At 56.5% G+C, this 15,938-nt stretch overlaps 1 protein-coding gene across 1 annotated transcript in view; it reads left to right on the top strand.

Moving 5' to 3' along the window:
- Window positions 1–2,086: 2,086 nt before the first annotated feature.
- The window catches only part of LOC144489541 (uncharacterized), a 54,214-nt gene continuing 40,362 nt past the window's right edge, over window positions 2,087–15,938 (top strand). The window contains exons 1-3 of the mRNA XM_078207409.1: window positions 2,087–2,254; window positions 6,524–6,721; window positions 12,164–15,032. Coding sequence (XP_078063535.1) covers window positions 2,164–2,254; window positions 6,524–6,721; window positions 12,164–15,032 — 3,158 coding nt within the window. The 5' untranslated portion in view covers window positions 2,087–2,163. The remainder of the gene's footprint in view (window positions 2,255–6,523; window positions 6,722–12,163; window positions 15,033–15,938) is intronic.

Below are 15,938 nucleotides of genomic sequence, written 5' to 3' on the forward strand. Positions count from 1 at the left end.
CACCCTCTTCCCCTCACCCCTCTTCCCCTCACCCTCTTCCCCTCACCCTCTTCCCCTCACCCCCCTCCCCCCCCCCCCACTCCCACTCCCCCCCCCCCCCACTCCCACTCCCCCCCTCCCTCTCCCCCCTCCCTCTCCCCCCCTCCCTCTCATCCTCTCCCCCCTCCCTCTCCCTCCCTCTTCCCCTCCCCCTCTTCCTCTCCCCCCCCCCCCCCGGACCGGCCCTCCCTCTCATCCCCCCCTCTGTCTCTCCCGCCCTGCCGACCTCTCCCTCCCCCTGTCTCTCCCTCCCTCTGTCTCTCCCTCCCTCTGTCTCTCCCTCCCTCTGTCTCTCCCTCCCTCTGTCTCTCCCTCCCCCTGTCTCTCCCTCCCCCTGTCTCTCCCTCCCCCGTCTCTCCCTCCCCCGTCTCTCCCTCCCTCTGTCTCTCCCTCCCTCTGTCTCTCCCTCCCTCTGTCTCTCCCTCCCTCTGTCTCTCCCTCCCTCTGTCTCTCCCTCCCTCTGTCTCTCCCTCCCTCTGTCTCTCCCTCCCCTCTGTCTCTCCCTCCCTCTGTCTCTCCCTCCCTCTGTCTCTCCCTCCCTCTGTCTCTCCCTCCCTCTGTCTCTCCCTCCCTCTGTCTCTCCCTCCCTCTGTCTCTCCCTCCCTCTGTCTCTCCCTCCCTCTGTCTCTCCCTCCCTCTGTCTCTCCCTCCCTCTGTCTCTCCCTCCCTCTGTCTCTCCCTCCCTCTGTCTCTCCCTCCCCCTGTCTCTCCCTCCCCCTGTCTCTCCCTCCCCCTGTCTCTCCCTCCCCCTGTCTCTCCCTCCCCCTGTCTCTCCCTCCCCCTGTCCTCTCCCTCCCCCTGTCTCTCCCTCCCCCTGTCTCTCCCTCCCCCTGTCTCTCCCTCCCCCTGTCTCTCCCTCCCCCTGTCTCTCCCTCCCCCTGTCTCTCCCTCCCCCTGTCTCTCCCTCCCCCTGTCTCTCCCTCCCCCTGTCTCTCCCTCCCCTGTCTCTCCCTCCCCCTGTCTCTCCCTCCCCCTGTCTCTCCCTCCCCCTGTCTCTCCCTCCCCCTGTCTCTCCCTCCCCCTGTCTCTCCCTCCCCCTGTCTCTCCCTCCCCCTGTCTCTCCCTCCCCCTGTCTCTCCCTCCCCCTGTCTCTCCCTCCCCCTGTCTCTCCCTCCCCCTGTCTCTCCCTCCCCCTGTCTCTCCCTCCCCCTGTCTCTCCCTCCCCCTGTCTCTCCCTCCCCCTGTCTCTCCCTCCCCCTGTCTCTCCCTCCCCCTGTCTCTCCCTCCCCCTGTCTCTCCCTCCCCCTGTCTCTCCCTCCCCCTGTCTCTCCCTCCCCCTGTCTCTCCCTCCCCCCTGTCTCTCCCTCCCCCTGTCTCGCCCTCCCCCTGTCTCGCCCTCCCCCTGTCTCGCCCTCCCCCTGTCTCTCCCTCCCCCTGTCTCTCCCTCCCCCTGTCTCTCCCTCCCCCTGTCTCTCCCTCCCCTGTCTCTCCCTCCCCCTGTCTCTCCCTCCCCCTGTCTCTCCCTCCCCCTGTCTCTCCCTCCCCCTGTCTCCCCCTCCCCCTGTCTCCCCCTCCCCCTGTCTCCCCCTCCCCCTGTCTCCCCCTCCCCCTGTCTCCCCCTCCCCCTGTCTCCCCCTCCCCCTGTCTCCCCCTCCCCCTGTCTCCCCCTCCCTCTGTCTCCCCCTCCCTCTGTCTCCCCCTCCCTCTGTCTCCCCCTCCCTCTGTCTCCCCCTCCCTCTGTCTCTCCCTCCCTCTGTCTCTCCCTCCCTCTGTCTCTCCCTCCCTCTGTCTCTCCCTCCCTCTGTCTCTCCCTCCCTCTGTCTCTCCCTCCCTCTGTCTCTCCCTCCCCCTGTCTCTCCCTCCCCCTGTCTCTCCCTCCCTCTGTCTCTCCCTCCCTCCCTCTGTCCCTCCTTCTGTCCCTCCCTCCCTCTGTCTCTCTGTTCCTTTAAGGCAGCGCTCAGGAACCAGCCTCTTTGGCAGCCACTCCCGAATATCACCGATGTGCCTTGGTGTCAGATGTTGCTTTCAGCTGCTGCGGTGAATATCCTGGGGATGTGTTCATGTGTAAAAGGCGCTATATAAAGATGTCTGCTTGCTGTTGTTGTTGTTGTACTGCTCAGGTGTTCCCGAGTGTACTGGAGTACAACAGACGCCCGGAGGAAGTGCGTGTACCGCTGTAAGATCATGGAGTACCACCCGCCAGCGTCGGAGAGCGATGCCCACGGCCTGGACGATGGCACCAACCACACCATCGTTCACAGCCCCAGCACCACAGGTACGAGGGAGGGCGCGAGCGGCAGGGTCCAGTGCCCGGGGGGAATCTCTCCCTGAACCGGCTCTCTCCCGGGTATCTGTTATTCTATAGAAAACCACCCCGAACCCCTCGATTAGATTCCAGTCTGTAACTCACTCCCGGGTATCTGTTATTCTATATATAAACCACCCCGAACCCCTCGATTAGATTCCAGTCTGTAACTCACTCCCGGGTATCTGTTATTCTATATATAAACCACCCTGAACCCCTCGATTAGATTCCAGTCTGTAACTCACTCCCGGGTATCTGTTATTCTATATATAAACCACCCTGAACCCCTCGATTAGATTCCAGTCTGTAACTCTCTCCCGGGTATCTGTTATTCTATATATAAACCACCCTGAACCCCTCGATTAGATTCCAGTCTGTAACTCACTCCCGGGTATCTGTTATTCTATATATAAACCACCCTGAACCCCTCGATTAGATTCCAGTCTGTAACTCTCTCCCGGGTATCTGTTATTCTATATATAAACCACCCTGAACCCCTCGATTAGATTCCAGTCTGTAACTCTCTCCCGGGTATCTGTTATTCTATATATAAACCACCCCGAACCCCTCGATTAGATTCCAGTCTGTAACTCTCTCCCGGGTATCTGTTATTCTATAGAAAACCACCCCGAACCCCTCGATTAGATTCCAGTCTGTAACTCACTCCCGGGTATCTGTTATTCTATATATAAACCACCCTGAACCCCTCGATTAGATTCCAGTCTGTAACTCACTCCCGGGTATCTGTTATTCTATATATAAACCACCCTGAACCCCTCGATTAGATTCCAGTCTGTAACTCACTCCCGGGTATCTGTTATTCTATATATAAACCACCCCGAACCCCTCGATTCGATTCCAGTCTGTAACTCACTCCCGGGTATCTGTTATTCTGTATATAAACCACCCTGAACCCCTCGATTAGATTCCAGTCTGTAACTCACTCCCGGGTATCTGTTATTCTATATATAAACCACCCTGAACCCCTCGATTAGATTCCAGTCTGTAACTCACTCCCGGGTATCTGTTATTCTATATATAAACCACCCTGAACCCCTCGATTAGATTCCAGTCTGTAACTCACTCCCGGGTATCTGTTATTCTATATATAAACCACCCCGAACCCCTCGATTAGATTCCAGTCTGTAACTCACTCCCGGGTATCTGTTATTCTATATATAAACCACCCCGAACCCCTCGATTAGATTCCAGTCTGTAACTCACTCCCGGGTATCTGTTATTCTATATATAAACCACCCCGAACCCCTCGATTAGATTCCAGTCTGTAACTCACTCCCGGGTATCTGTTATTCTATATATAAACCCCCCCGAACCCCCCGATTAGATTCCAGTCTGTAACTCACTCCCGGGTATCTGTTATTCTATATATAAACCTCCCGAACCCCTCGATTAGATTCCAGTCTGTAACTCACTCCCGGGTATCTGTTATTCTGTATATAAACCACCCTGAACCCCTCGATTAGATTCCAGTCTGTAACTCACTCCCGGGTATCTGTTATTCTGTATATAAACCACCCTGAACCCCTCGATTAGATTCCAGTCTGTAACTCACTCCCGGGTATCTGTTATTCTATATATAAACCACCCCGAACCCCTCGATTAGATTCCAGTCTGTAACTCACTCCCGGGTATCTGTTATTCTATATATAAACCACCCCGAACTCCTCGATTAGATTCCAGTCTGTAACTCACTCCCGGGTATCTGTTACTCTATATATAAACCACCCTGAACCCCTCGATTAGATTCCAGTCTGCAACTCACTCCCAAGTATCTGTTATTCTATATATAAACCCCCCAAACCCCTCGATTAGATTCCAGTCTGTAACTCACTCCCGGGTATCTGTTATTCTATATATAAACCCCCCCAAACCCCTCGATTAGATTCCAGTCTGTAACTCACTCCCGGGTATCTGTTATTCTATATATAAACCCCCCCAAACCCCTCGATTAGATTCCAGTCTGTAACTCACTCCCGGGTTTCTGTTATTCTATATATAAACCACACCGAGCCCCTCGATTAGATTCCAGTCTGTAACTCACTCCCGGGTATCTGTTATTCTATATATAAACCACCCCGAACCCCTCGATTAGATTCCAGTCTGTAATTCACTCCCGGGTATCTGTTATTCTGTATATAAACCACCCTGAACCCCTCTATTAGATTCCAGTCTGTAACTCACTCCCGGGTTTCTGTTATTCTATATATAAACCACCCCGAACCCCTCGATTAGATTCCAGTCTGTAACTCACACCCGGGTTTCTGTTATTCTATATATAAACCACCCTGAACCCCTCGATTAGATTCCAGTCTGTAACTCACTCCCGGGTTTCTGTTATTCTATATATAAACCACCCTGAACCCCCCGATTAGATTCCAGTCTGTAACTCACTCCCGGGTATCTGTTATTCTATATATAAACCCCCCCGAACACCTCGATTAGATTCCAGTCTGTAACTCACTCCCGGGTATCTGTTATTCTATATATAAACCACCCCGAACCCCCCGATTAGATTCCAGTCTGTAACTCACTCCCGGGTATCTGTTATTCTATATATAAACCACCCCGAACCCCTCGATTAGATTCCAGTCTGTAACTCACTCCCGGGAATCTGTTATTCTATATATAAAACACCCCGAACCCCTCTATTAGATTCCAGTCTGTAACTCACTCCCGGGTATCTGTTATTCTATATATAAACCACCCCGAACCCCTCGATTAGATTCCAGTCTGTAACTCACTCCTGGGTATCTGTTATTCTATATATAAACCACCCCGAACCCCTCGATTAGATTCCAGTCTGTAACTCACTCCCGGGTATCTGTTATTCTATATATAAACCACCCCGAACCCCTCGATTAGGTTCCACTCTGTAACTCACTCCCGGGTATCTGTTATTCTATATATAAACCACCCCGAACCCCTCGATTAGATTCCAGTCTGTAACTCACTCCCGGGTATCTGTTATTCTATATATAAACCCCGCGAACCCCTCGATTAGATTCCAGTCTGTAACTCACTCCCGGGTATCTGTTATTCTATATATAAACCACCCCGAACCCCTCGATTAGATTCCAGTCTGTAACTCACTCCCGGGTATCTGTTATTCTATATATAAACCCCCCTGAACCCCTCGATTAGATTCCAGTCTGTAACTCACTCCCGGGGATCTGTTATTCTATATATAAACCACCCTGAACCCCTCGATTAGATTCCAGTCTGTAACTCACTCCCGTGTAACTGTTATTCTATATATAAACCACCCCGAACCCCTCGATTAGATTCCAGTCTGTAACTCACTCCCGTGTAACTGTTATTCTATATATAAACCACCCCGAACCCCTCGATTAGATTCCAGTCTGTAACTCACTCCCGGGTATCTGTTATTCTATATATAAACCGCCCCGAACCCCTCGATTAGATTCCAGTCTGTAACTCACTCCCGGGTATCTGTTATTCTATATATAAACCACCCTGAACCCCTCGATTAGATTCCAGTCTGTAACTCACTCCTGGGTATCTGTTATTCTATATATAAACCACCCTGAACCCCTCGATTAGATTCCAGTCTGTAACTCACTCCCGGGTATCTGTTATTCTATATATAAACCACCCCGAACCCCTCGATTAGGTTCCACTCTGTAACTCACTCCCGGGTATCTGTTATTCTATATATAAACCACCCCGAACCCCTCGATTAGATTCCAGTCTGTAACTCACTCCCGGGTATCTGTTATTCTATATATAAACCCCCCTGAACCCCTCGATTAGATTCCAGTCTGTAACTCACTCCCGGGGATCTGTTATTCTATATATAAACCACCCTGAACCCCTCGATTAGATTCCAGTCTGTAACTCACTCCCGTGTAACTGTTATTCTATATATAAACCCCCCTGAACCCCTCGATTAGATTCCAGTCTGTAACTCACTCCCGGGTATCTGTTATTCTATATGTAAACCACCCCGAACCCCTCGATTAGATTCCAGTCTGTAACTCACTCCCGGGTATCTGTTATTCTATATATAAACCCCCCCGAACCCCTCGATTAGATTCCAGTCTGTAACTCACTCCCGGGTATCTGTTATTCTATATATAAACCACACCGAACCCCTCGATTAGATTCCAGTCTGTAACTCACTCCCGGGTATCTGTTACTCTGTATATAAACCACCATCGGTGTTCTGTCCTTTTATCTTTGATTTTTCTCTCTCTCCAGAAGCAAGCGTCACTGTGGAAGCTGCCGGGAAGGGACGGACGGAATGCCCGCGTTCTCCCGAGCGCCATCCCACCGCCGGCCCGAAGGCCGGTCCGCTGCCCGCTCCTCGCCCGCTTCCCTGCAGCCGCATCAAGACCCCGAGTTTCCCCGCTGGCTGTCGGTGGTCATCGGGCAGCTCACGGCCCCTCCCGTCTCCCGGTAAGTTCACCGCCGCAGCTTCTCTCGTCACGCCGCGTGGCGTTCAATTTTATTCTGCACTTTTTCCTGTGATTTGGGGATCGCTGACCAGGCCCAACATTTACCCCCCCATCCCTGACTGCCTCCTTGAGGTGGTGGTGGGTGAGCCCCCATTTTCAACCCGCTGCAGTTCCCGTGTGGTGTAGGTACACCCACAGTGCTGTTGGGGAGAGAGTTCCTCCAGCCATTTGGCCCCTCTATCCCGTGCTGGTTTTCATAGAATCCCTGCAGTGCAGAAGAGACCATTCGGCCCATCATGTTTATACAGACTGCCCCCTCCCCTGCCCTATTCCTGTAACCCTGCACGATTCCCACGGCCAATCCACCTAACCTACACATCTTTGGATAGTATGGGGTAATTTAGCACGACCAATCCCCCTAACCAGCCCGTCTTTCAGACTGTGGGAGGAAACCGGAGCCTCTGGAGGAAAAGGTTAGACCACACTCGGAGCACTGTGCACAGTTCCGGTCTCCATATCCCTCGGTTAGACCGCACTCGGAGCACTGTGCACAGTTCCAGTCTCCATATCCCTCGGTTAGACCCACACTCGGAGCACTGTGCACAGTTCCGGTCTCCATAGCCCTCAGTTAGACCACACTCGGAGCACAGTGCACAGTTCCAGTCTCCATATCCCTCGGTTAGACCCACACTCGGGGCACTGTGCACAGTTCCGGTCTCCATATCCCTCGGTTAGACCCACACTCGGAGCACTGTGTACAGTTCCGGTCTCCGTATCCCTCGGTTAGACCCACACTCGGGGCACTGTGTACAGTTCCGGTCTCCGTATCCCTCGGTTAGACCCACACTCGGAGCACTGTGCACAGTTCCGGTCTCCATATCCCTCGGTTAGACCACACTCGGAGCACTGTGCACAGTTCCGGTCTCCATATCCCTCGGTTAGACCACACTCGGAGCACTGTGCACAGTTCCAGTCTCCATATCCCTCGGTTAGACCCACATTCGGAGCACTGTGTACAGTTCCAGTCTCCCTAACCCTCGGTTAGACCCACACTGGGAGCACTGTGCACAGTTCCAGTCTCCGTATCCCTCGGTTAGACCCACACTCGGAGCACTGTGCACAGTTCCAGTCTCCCTATCCCTCGGTTAGACCACACTCGGAGCACTGTGCACAGTTCCAGTCTCCCTATCCCTCGGTTAGACCACACTCGGAGCACTGTGCACAGTTCCAGTCTCTATATCCCTCGGTTAGACCACACTCGGAGCACTGTGCACAGTTCCAGTCTCTATATCCCTCGGTTAGACCACACTCGGAGCACTGTGCACAGTTCTAGTCTCCATATCCCTCGGTTAGACCACACTCGGAGCACTGTGCACAGTTCCAGTCTCTGTATCCCTCGGTTAGACCACACTCGGAGCACTGTGCACAGTTCTAGTCTCCATATCCCTCGGTTAGACCACACTCGGAGCACTGTGCACAGTTCCAGTCTCTGTATCCCTCGGTTAGACCCACACTCGGAGCACTGTGCACAGTTCCAGTCTCCCTATCCCTCGGTTAGGCCACACTCGGAGCACTGTGCACAGTTCCAGTCTCCCTATCCCTTGGTTAGACCACACCCGGAGCACTGTGCACAGTTCCAGTCTCTATATCCCTCGGTTAGACCACACTCGGAGCACTGTGCACAGTTCCAGTCTCTATATCCCTCGGTTAGACCACACTCGGAGCACTGTGCACAGTTCCAGTCTCCCTATCCCTTGGTTAGACCACACTCGGAGCACTGTGCACAGTTCCAGTCTCTATATCCCTCGGTTAGACCACACTCGGAGCACTGTGCACAGTTCCAGTCTCCATATCCCTCGGTTAGACCACACTCGGAGCACTGTGCACAGTTCTAGTCTCCATATCCCTCGGTTAGACCACACTCGGAGCACTGTGCACAGTTCCAGTCTCCATATCCCTCGGTTCGACCCACACTCGGAGCACTGTGCACAGTTCCAGTCTCCATATCCCTCGGTTAGACCCACACTCGGGGCACTGTGCACAGTTCCAGTCTCCATATCCCTCGGTTAGACCCACACTCGGAGCACTGTGCACAGTTCCAGTCTCCATATCCCTCGGTTAGACCACACTCGGAGCACTGTGCACAGTTCCAGTCTCCCTATCCCTTGGTTAGACCACACTCGGAGCACTGTGCACAGTTCCAGTCTCTATATCCCTCGGTTAGACCACACTCGGAGCACTGTGCACAGTTCCAGTCTCTATATCCCTCGGTTAGACCACACTCGGAGCACTGTGCACAGTTCCAGTCTCCCTATCCCTTGGTTAGACCACACTCGGAGCACTGTGCACAGTTCCAGTCTCTATATCCCTCGGTTAGACCACACTCGGAGCACTGTGCACAGTTCCAGTCTCCATATCCCTCGGTTAGACCACACTCGGAGCACTGTGCACAGTTCTAGTCTCCATATCCCTCGGTTAGACCACACTCGGAGCACTGTGCACAGTTCCCGTCTCCATATCCCTCGGTTAGACCACACTCAGAGCACTGTGCACAGTTCCAGTCTCCATATCCCTCGGTTAGACCCACACTTGGAGCACTGTGCACAGTTCCAGTCTCCATATCCCTCGGTTAGACCCACACTCGGAGCACTGTGCACAGTTCCAGTCTCCATATCCCTCGGTTAGACCCACACTCGGGGCACTGTGCACAGTTCCAGTCTCCATATCCCTCGGTTAGACCCACACTCGGAGCACTGTGCACAGTTCCAGTCTCTGTATCCCTCGGTTAGACCCACACTCGGAGCACTGTGCACAGTTCCAGTCTCTGTATCCCTCGGTTAGACCCACACTCGGAGCACTGTGCACAGTTCCAGTCTCCATATCCCTCGGTTAGACCCACACTCGGGGCACTCTGCACAGTTCCAGTCTCCATATCCCTCGGTTAGACCCACACTCGGAGCACTGTGCACAGTTCCAGTCTCTGTATCCCTCGGTTAGACCACACTCGGAGCACTGTGCACAGTTCCAGTCTCCCTATCCCTCGGTTAGACCCACACTCGGAGCACTGTGCACAGTTCCGGTCTCCATATCCCTCGGTTAGACCCACACTCGGAGCACTGTGCACAGTTCCGGTCTCCATATCCCTCGGTTAGACCACACTCGGAGCACTGTGCACAGTTCCGGTTTGGCTCAGGCTCTGGCTGTGAGGCGAGACAGGGGAGGAGGTCACAGAGAGGAGGTAAAGGAGTCAGTTACTGCAGTGAGGAGAGATGATATATTGGAGGAGGCATCAGATGTCATTTTGTGCGCCGAGGTTCGGAATAAAATAGAGGCAGCCACATTGTTAGGTGTTTATTATCGACCCCCAGATAGTCCGAGGGATATTGAGGAGCGAATGTGTGCTCAGTTTGTGGAGGGGTGTGAAAATGTTAACGAGTGTTATTATATTGGGTGATTTCATCATTCCCAACATGAACTGGGATATACAGAGCGTTACGGGCTTGGGTGGAGTTGCTTTCTTGAAATGTGTGCAGGAGAAGTTTTTGAATCGATGTGTGGAGGGTCCAACAAGGACGGGAGTTGTGCTGGAGCTGATTCTGGGGAATGAAGCCGGAATGGCGGTTCAGGTGGCTGCGGGGGAGCATTTTAGTGACAGCGATCACAGCACGGGACAATTTCAGCTTGTTGCGGACAAGGAAATAGACAGGCTGCAAAAGAAATGTTTTGGATCGGGGGAGAGCAGATTTTAGTCAAATAGGACAGGATCTGGCCAAGGTAGACTGGGAACAGCTGCTAACGGGAAACTCTACAGAAGAGCAGTGAATGGGGGGGCGGGGGAAGAGGATGACCAGGGAAAGAGTGGGGCCCGTTCAGGACCAAGGGGGCAGTCTGCGGGTGGAGTCGGAGGACATTGGCGTGTGTCCACAGATCTCTGAAAGCAGAAGGTCATATTAGTCGGGTGGTGGATAAGGCAGATGGGACACTCGCCTTTATCAATCGAGGCACAGATTACAAAAGCAGGGAAGTGATGTTGGAGTTGTATAGAACTTTGGTGAGGCCACAGCTGGAACACTGTGTGCAGTTCTGGTCGCCATATTATGGGACAGATGTGATCGCACTGGAGGGGGTGCAGAGGAGATTCACCAGGATGCTGCCTGGGATGGAACGTTGAAGTTATGAAGAGAGGTTGGAGAGGCTTGGGTTGTTTTCATTGGAGCAGAGAAGACTGAGGGGCGACCTGATCGAGGGACTAGATTATGAGGGACACGGACAGGGTGGATAAGGAGCAGCTGTTCCCCTGAGTTGAAGGGTCAGTCACGAGGGGGCACAGGTTCAAGTTGAGGGGCAGGAGGTTTAAGGGGGGGTGTGAGGAGAAACCTTTTTACCCAGAGGGGGATAATGGTCTGGAATAATATATATTCATTCATGGGATGTGGGCATTGCTGGCTGGCCAGCATTTATTGCCATCCCTGAGGGGCAGTTGGGTATAATTTGGATGAATGTGAGGATATTCACTTTGGAAGCAAAAACAAGGCAGCAGATGACCACCTGAATGGGTGTAAATTGGGAGAGGGGAGTGTGCAGAGGGACCTGGGTGTCCTTGTGCACCAGTCGCTGAGGGTAAGCGTGCAGGTACAGCAGGCGGTAAAGAAGGCAAATGGTATGTTGGTCTTCATTGTGAGAGGTTTCGAGTACAGGAGCGGGGATGTGTTGTTGCAATTATACAGGGCCTTGGTGAGGCCACACCTAGAGTATTGTGTGCAGTTTTGGTCTCCTTTTCTGAGGAAGGCTGTTCTTGCTCTCGAGGGAGTTGCAGCGAAGGTTTACCCGGCTGATTCCGGGGATGGTGGGACTGATGTATGAGGAGAGATTGACTCGGTTAGGATTGTTTTCACTGGAGTTCAGATGAATGAGGGGGGATCTCATCGAGACTTAGAAAATTCTAACAGGACTGGACAGGGTAGATGCGGGGAGGATGTTCCCGATGGTGGGGGGGGGGATTCTGGGTAGACCATTTAGGACGGAGATGAGGAGACATTTCTTCACCCAGAGAGCGGTGAGTCTGTGGAATTCATTCCCACAGGAAGTAGCTGATGCCAAAACATTGAATGTATTCAAGAGGCGGCTGGAGATGGCGCTTGGGGCGAACGGGGTCAAAGGTTATGGGGGGAAAGCAGGATGAGGCTGTTGAGTTGGATGATCAGCCATGTTGGTGATGAATGGGGAAGCAGTCTCGAAGGGCCGAATGGCCGCCTCCTGCTCCTATCCTCTATGTTTTCTCTCGAAAAGAGATGATGTGAGAGTGACTAATGGATCCAATGGGGAATTCAGGTGAGGATAGGAGCAGGAGGAGGCCATTCGGCCCTTCGAGCATGCTTCCCCCATCCTTTACCCGGAGAAGGTTCCTGTTCTAATCAAACTGTTTGCACCTTGTGTTTTTCAGGGAGCCCGGCCTCTGTGTCCCATCACATCCTGACTGTCAGTGACCCTGCTGTCTCTCCCAACCGTCGCTCTGTGGTTCCCAGACGTCACAGTCTGATATCGCACCACGTGGCTCCCAGGGGCAAGGTGACCTCCCCTCCCCGGGCCGTGGGGGCCACAGCCCGGGCTCCTCCGGCCTCCTCGCACTCCCTCAGGACCAAGGACGGCGTCTCCCTGTCCAACCAGCTGACCAATGCCTCCTTCAGGGACGGGGCACAGAGCGCGGTGCTGGACAGGCGGGGCGGGGTGTCGGAGAGCCCCTGTGCCACCCGCAGCTCAGCGAACCGGACCCTGGCCGGCAAACTGACAGGACCCGGCGACACGCGGCCCGCCTCCGTCCCGGTCTCCGGCTCACCATCCCCGGATCCCTGCCCTGTCCAGCGCAACGGGCTGGAGAGGGAGGCCCTGGCCTGCCGGACCCCCCGGGGTGAGGAGGAGGAGGAGGAGGAGGGCGACGCAGACGGGGAGATCGGGAGATCTCACGGCTCCAAGAAGACGGGCGCGGGACCCGTCACTGCCCCCCGGCAGCCGCCGCAGAGCCCCCTGAAACCCAAGATCGTGGAAACCTACGGGCAGTTTGGCATCCGGAGGATGGAGGCGTCCGAGTTGGGCGGGCGGCCAGCGACGCTCAGGAGGCCGGCGGGGAAGGAGCCGCTGGAGATTCCCTGCCCGCTCAGCGCCGCCCAGCTGCTGGCGCCCAGCTTTGCCGCAGAGAGCCCGGAGGGAGGCAGGGGGGACGCGGGGGAGGAACCCTCCCTCCTGGACGATGGCGACCACCCCTTCGACTCCATCGACATCGATATCGTGTCGGTGCTGAACTCGCCCAACCTGCTGGGCTGCGGGACGGCGGGTGAGGCCATCCTCACCGAATCCTACCAGGACCAGACGCTGCACTATGGGGCCCAGATCATCGTGGGGGACCAGAGGGAGCCGGGCGCCGCGCCCTGCAAGGGGAAGTACCCGGGGGCCGTCGAGCTCCTGTCCGCGACCGCAGCCGAGGGCGAGGACGGCGCCAACACCTCTGACGACGACCTGGACAACTACTACAACTTTGCCCGCACGGTGGTGACGGAGGAGGTGATGGACCAGCTGGCCTCGGAGTGCTTCGGCCTGGATGGCGAGGTCCCCCGCATCGACCAGCTGGACGGGGTGGACGATTCGGCCCACCGGCCCCCTGGCCACCAGCCCGCCCAGGACGGGGGCCAGCCGGGAACCGGCGGCCACAAGGAGGCGGAAGGGGAGGCGGCGGGGAGCGGGGGCCCTGCCGGAGACCCCCCGCTCCCCTCCCCCGGCAAAGGGGGGCCAGAGCCCGAGGGCGGCGCCGCTGCGGAAGAGCTGGGCAACATCCTGCCCTCGGAGATCATGGACTTTGTGCTGAAGAACTCCTCGGGCATTTCCCCTGTGGGGGAGGGGGCCGCCTTGCAGCTCTCCTCCCCGCCCGAGGCCAGGACCACCTTCACCGTGAGCCTGCCCCCCAGCTCACAGCTGGGCGCCCTCCACGCCAAAGAGATGGAGGTGGACCAGCCACCCGCTGCCGCAGAAGACCCCCGGAGGACACCGCCCCCTGCCGAGCAGAGCAACCACCTGTCCACACCCGAGAAGAGCCCCCCCCTCACCCTCACCCCCGCAGGGGGTCGGGTCACGCCCCCCGAACCGGAGCCCGTCGCTGATGGAGGAGAGCCTGCACCGCGCCCCGTCCAGGACCCCCCAGAGGAGAGGCCGCCCCGGCCTCCGGAGGGAGACCCCCACTTTCCGGAGCCCCCCCAGATCCAGAGGGTGTGCGCCAACCTGGCCGGGGAGGCGGCGGAGCTGGGGGCCGAGAGGAGGAGCCCCGGGGAGGACCCCGCGCCCAAGAATGTGATTCTGGTGAACAAGCACGGGCAGCATATGGTGATCTTGAAGAGCGTGCAGGACGGCCAGGCCGAGGTGGGGAGGGCGAAGGGGGCTCCAGCCCCCGGGCGCAGCCTTGCCAAGAGCGCCTCGCCCCCCGGGCAGGGCCCCACGCCAACACCGCTGCCTGTCCGCATCGGCAAAGCCCCCGCTGGTACAGCCGCCAAGAGTGCGCCGGTCCCAGAGAGGCCAGCTCAGAGCCTGAAGACCCCGCTCAAGTTGGTGGCCCCCAAGTTCCCCTCGGACGTCCTGTCCAGCGCCCGGGTGCCTCCGGCCCTCGAGCAGGCCCTGCCCAGCATCATCCAGCTCTCCAAGCCCGAGGTGGTGTACATCAACCAGCCGCCCCCCCAGCAGAACTACGGCACTGTCCTGGTGCGCGCCCCGGGGCCCGTGGCCCTCCTCAGGCCACCGCCCGAGGTCACCTCGCTGGCCCTCGGACCGTCCCTCCTCAACGTGGTGTCGGTGCAGCCGGCGGCCACGGCTACCGGCCAGCTGCTGGCCCAGGACTGCCGGGGGGCTGTCGGCAACCTGGTGTTCGCCCGCCGGGAGCCGCAGGTGACGTGCATCGTGCCCATATCGCAGGGTGCCACCCCGGGGCTGGTGCCCGGCACCCAGAAGGTGCAGGTGGTGCCCACGCCGGCAGTGGGGCCCGGCAGCCAGCAGTCGGCAAGCTCCAAGCCCCTCGACGCCGAGAAGGTGGGGAGCGCCAACGCCAAGACTCCGAGCATGGCAGGGGGCCCACGGAACAGCTGGCAGGGCACCGCCCCTCCCTCCGATCCCAGCCCCACTCCACTCACCTCCGGACTCAAACACGCCAGCCTGACCGCCGACAGGGCCCAGGTCAAGAAGCAGAAGACCTCGCACATCTGGGTGGATCAGTACGGGACGGAACGCAAGGTGCTGGAGGACCTGCCCAAGATCCAGCCGCCCACATCCTTAGGGTAACCAACCGTGCCGTGTTTCATTCGGGCTGGGTCAGCGGAGTTTAGCTGGAGTGGCGGGGGTTAGAACTGTACTCGGAGTCAATGGGGCACAGGAAGTGACCTTCAGTCCACCAACCCCATCCTATCTCTCTGTCGAGTGATGCATTCAGTCCCCTTTCCCTCACCCCGGCTCCGTCCCCCTATCTCCGCGCGTTTAATTCCCTCCAGTCTCCATCCAATGCCCCTTCTGAAATCATTCGCCATCTCCGCTTCCATCCCCTCGGAGGCAGCAAGTCATTCGCATCTCTCCATCCCAGGGATAAACTCCAGTGAATACAGGCCCGGTCGACCCAATCTCTCCCCGTGCGACACTCCCCCATCCCAGGGATAAACTCCAGTGAATACAGGCCCGGTCGACCCAATCTCTCCCCGTGCGACACTCCCCCATTCCAGGGATAAACCCCAGTGAATACAGGCCCGGTCGACCCAATCTCTCCCCGTGCGACACTCCCCCATTCCAGGGATAAACTCCAGTGAATACAGGCCCGATCCACCCAATCTCTCCCCGTCCGACACTCCCCCATTCCCATTCCAGGGATAAACCCCAGTGAATACAGGCCCGATCGACCCAATCTCTCCCCGTCCGACACTCCCCCATTCCAGGGATAAACTCCAGTGAATACAGGCCCGATCCACCCAATCTCTCCCCGTCCGACACTCCCCCATTCCAGGGATAAACCCCAGTGAATACAGGCCCGATCGACCCAATCTCTCCCCGTCCGACACTCCCCATTCCAGGGATAAACTCCAGTGAATACAGGCCCGGTCGACCCAATCTCTCCCCGTCCAACACTCCCCCATTCCATGGATAAACTCCAGTGAATACAGGCCCGGTCGACCCAATCTCTCCCCGTACAACACTCC

Source organism: Mustelus asterias, unplaced genomic scaffold (genome assembly GCF_964213995.1).
Source record: "Mustelus asterias unplaced genomic scaffold, sMusAst1.hap1.1 HAP1_SCAFFOLD_2297, whole genome shotgun sequence".
Classification (NCBI taxonomy): Eukaryota; Metazoa; Chordata; class Chondrichthyes; order Carcharhiniformes; family Triakidae; genus Mustelus; species Mustelus asterias.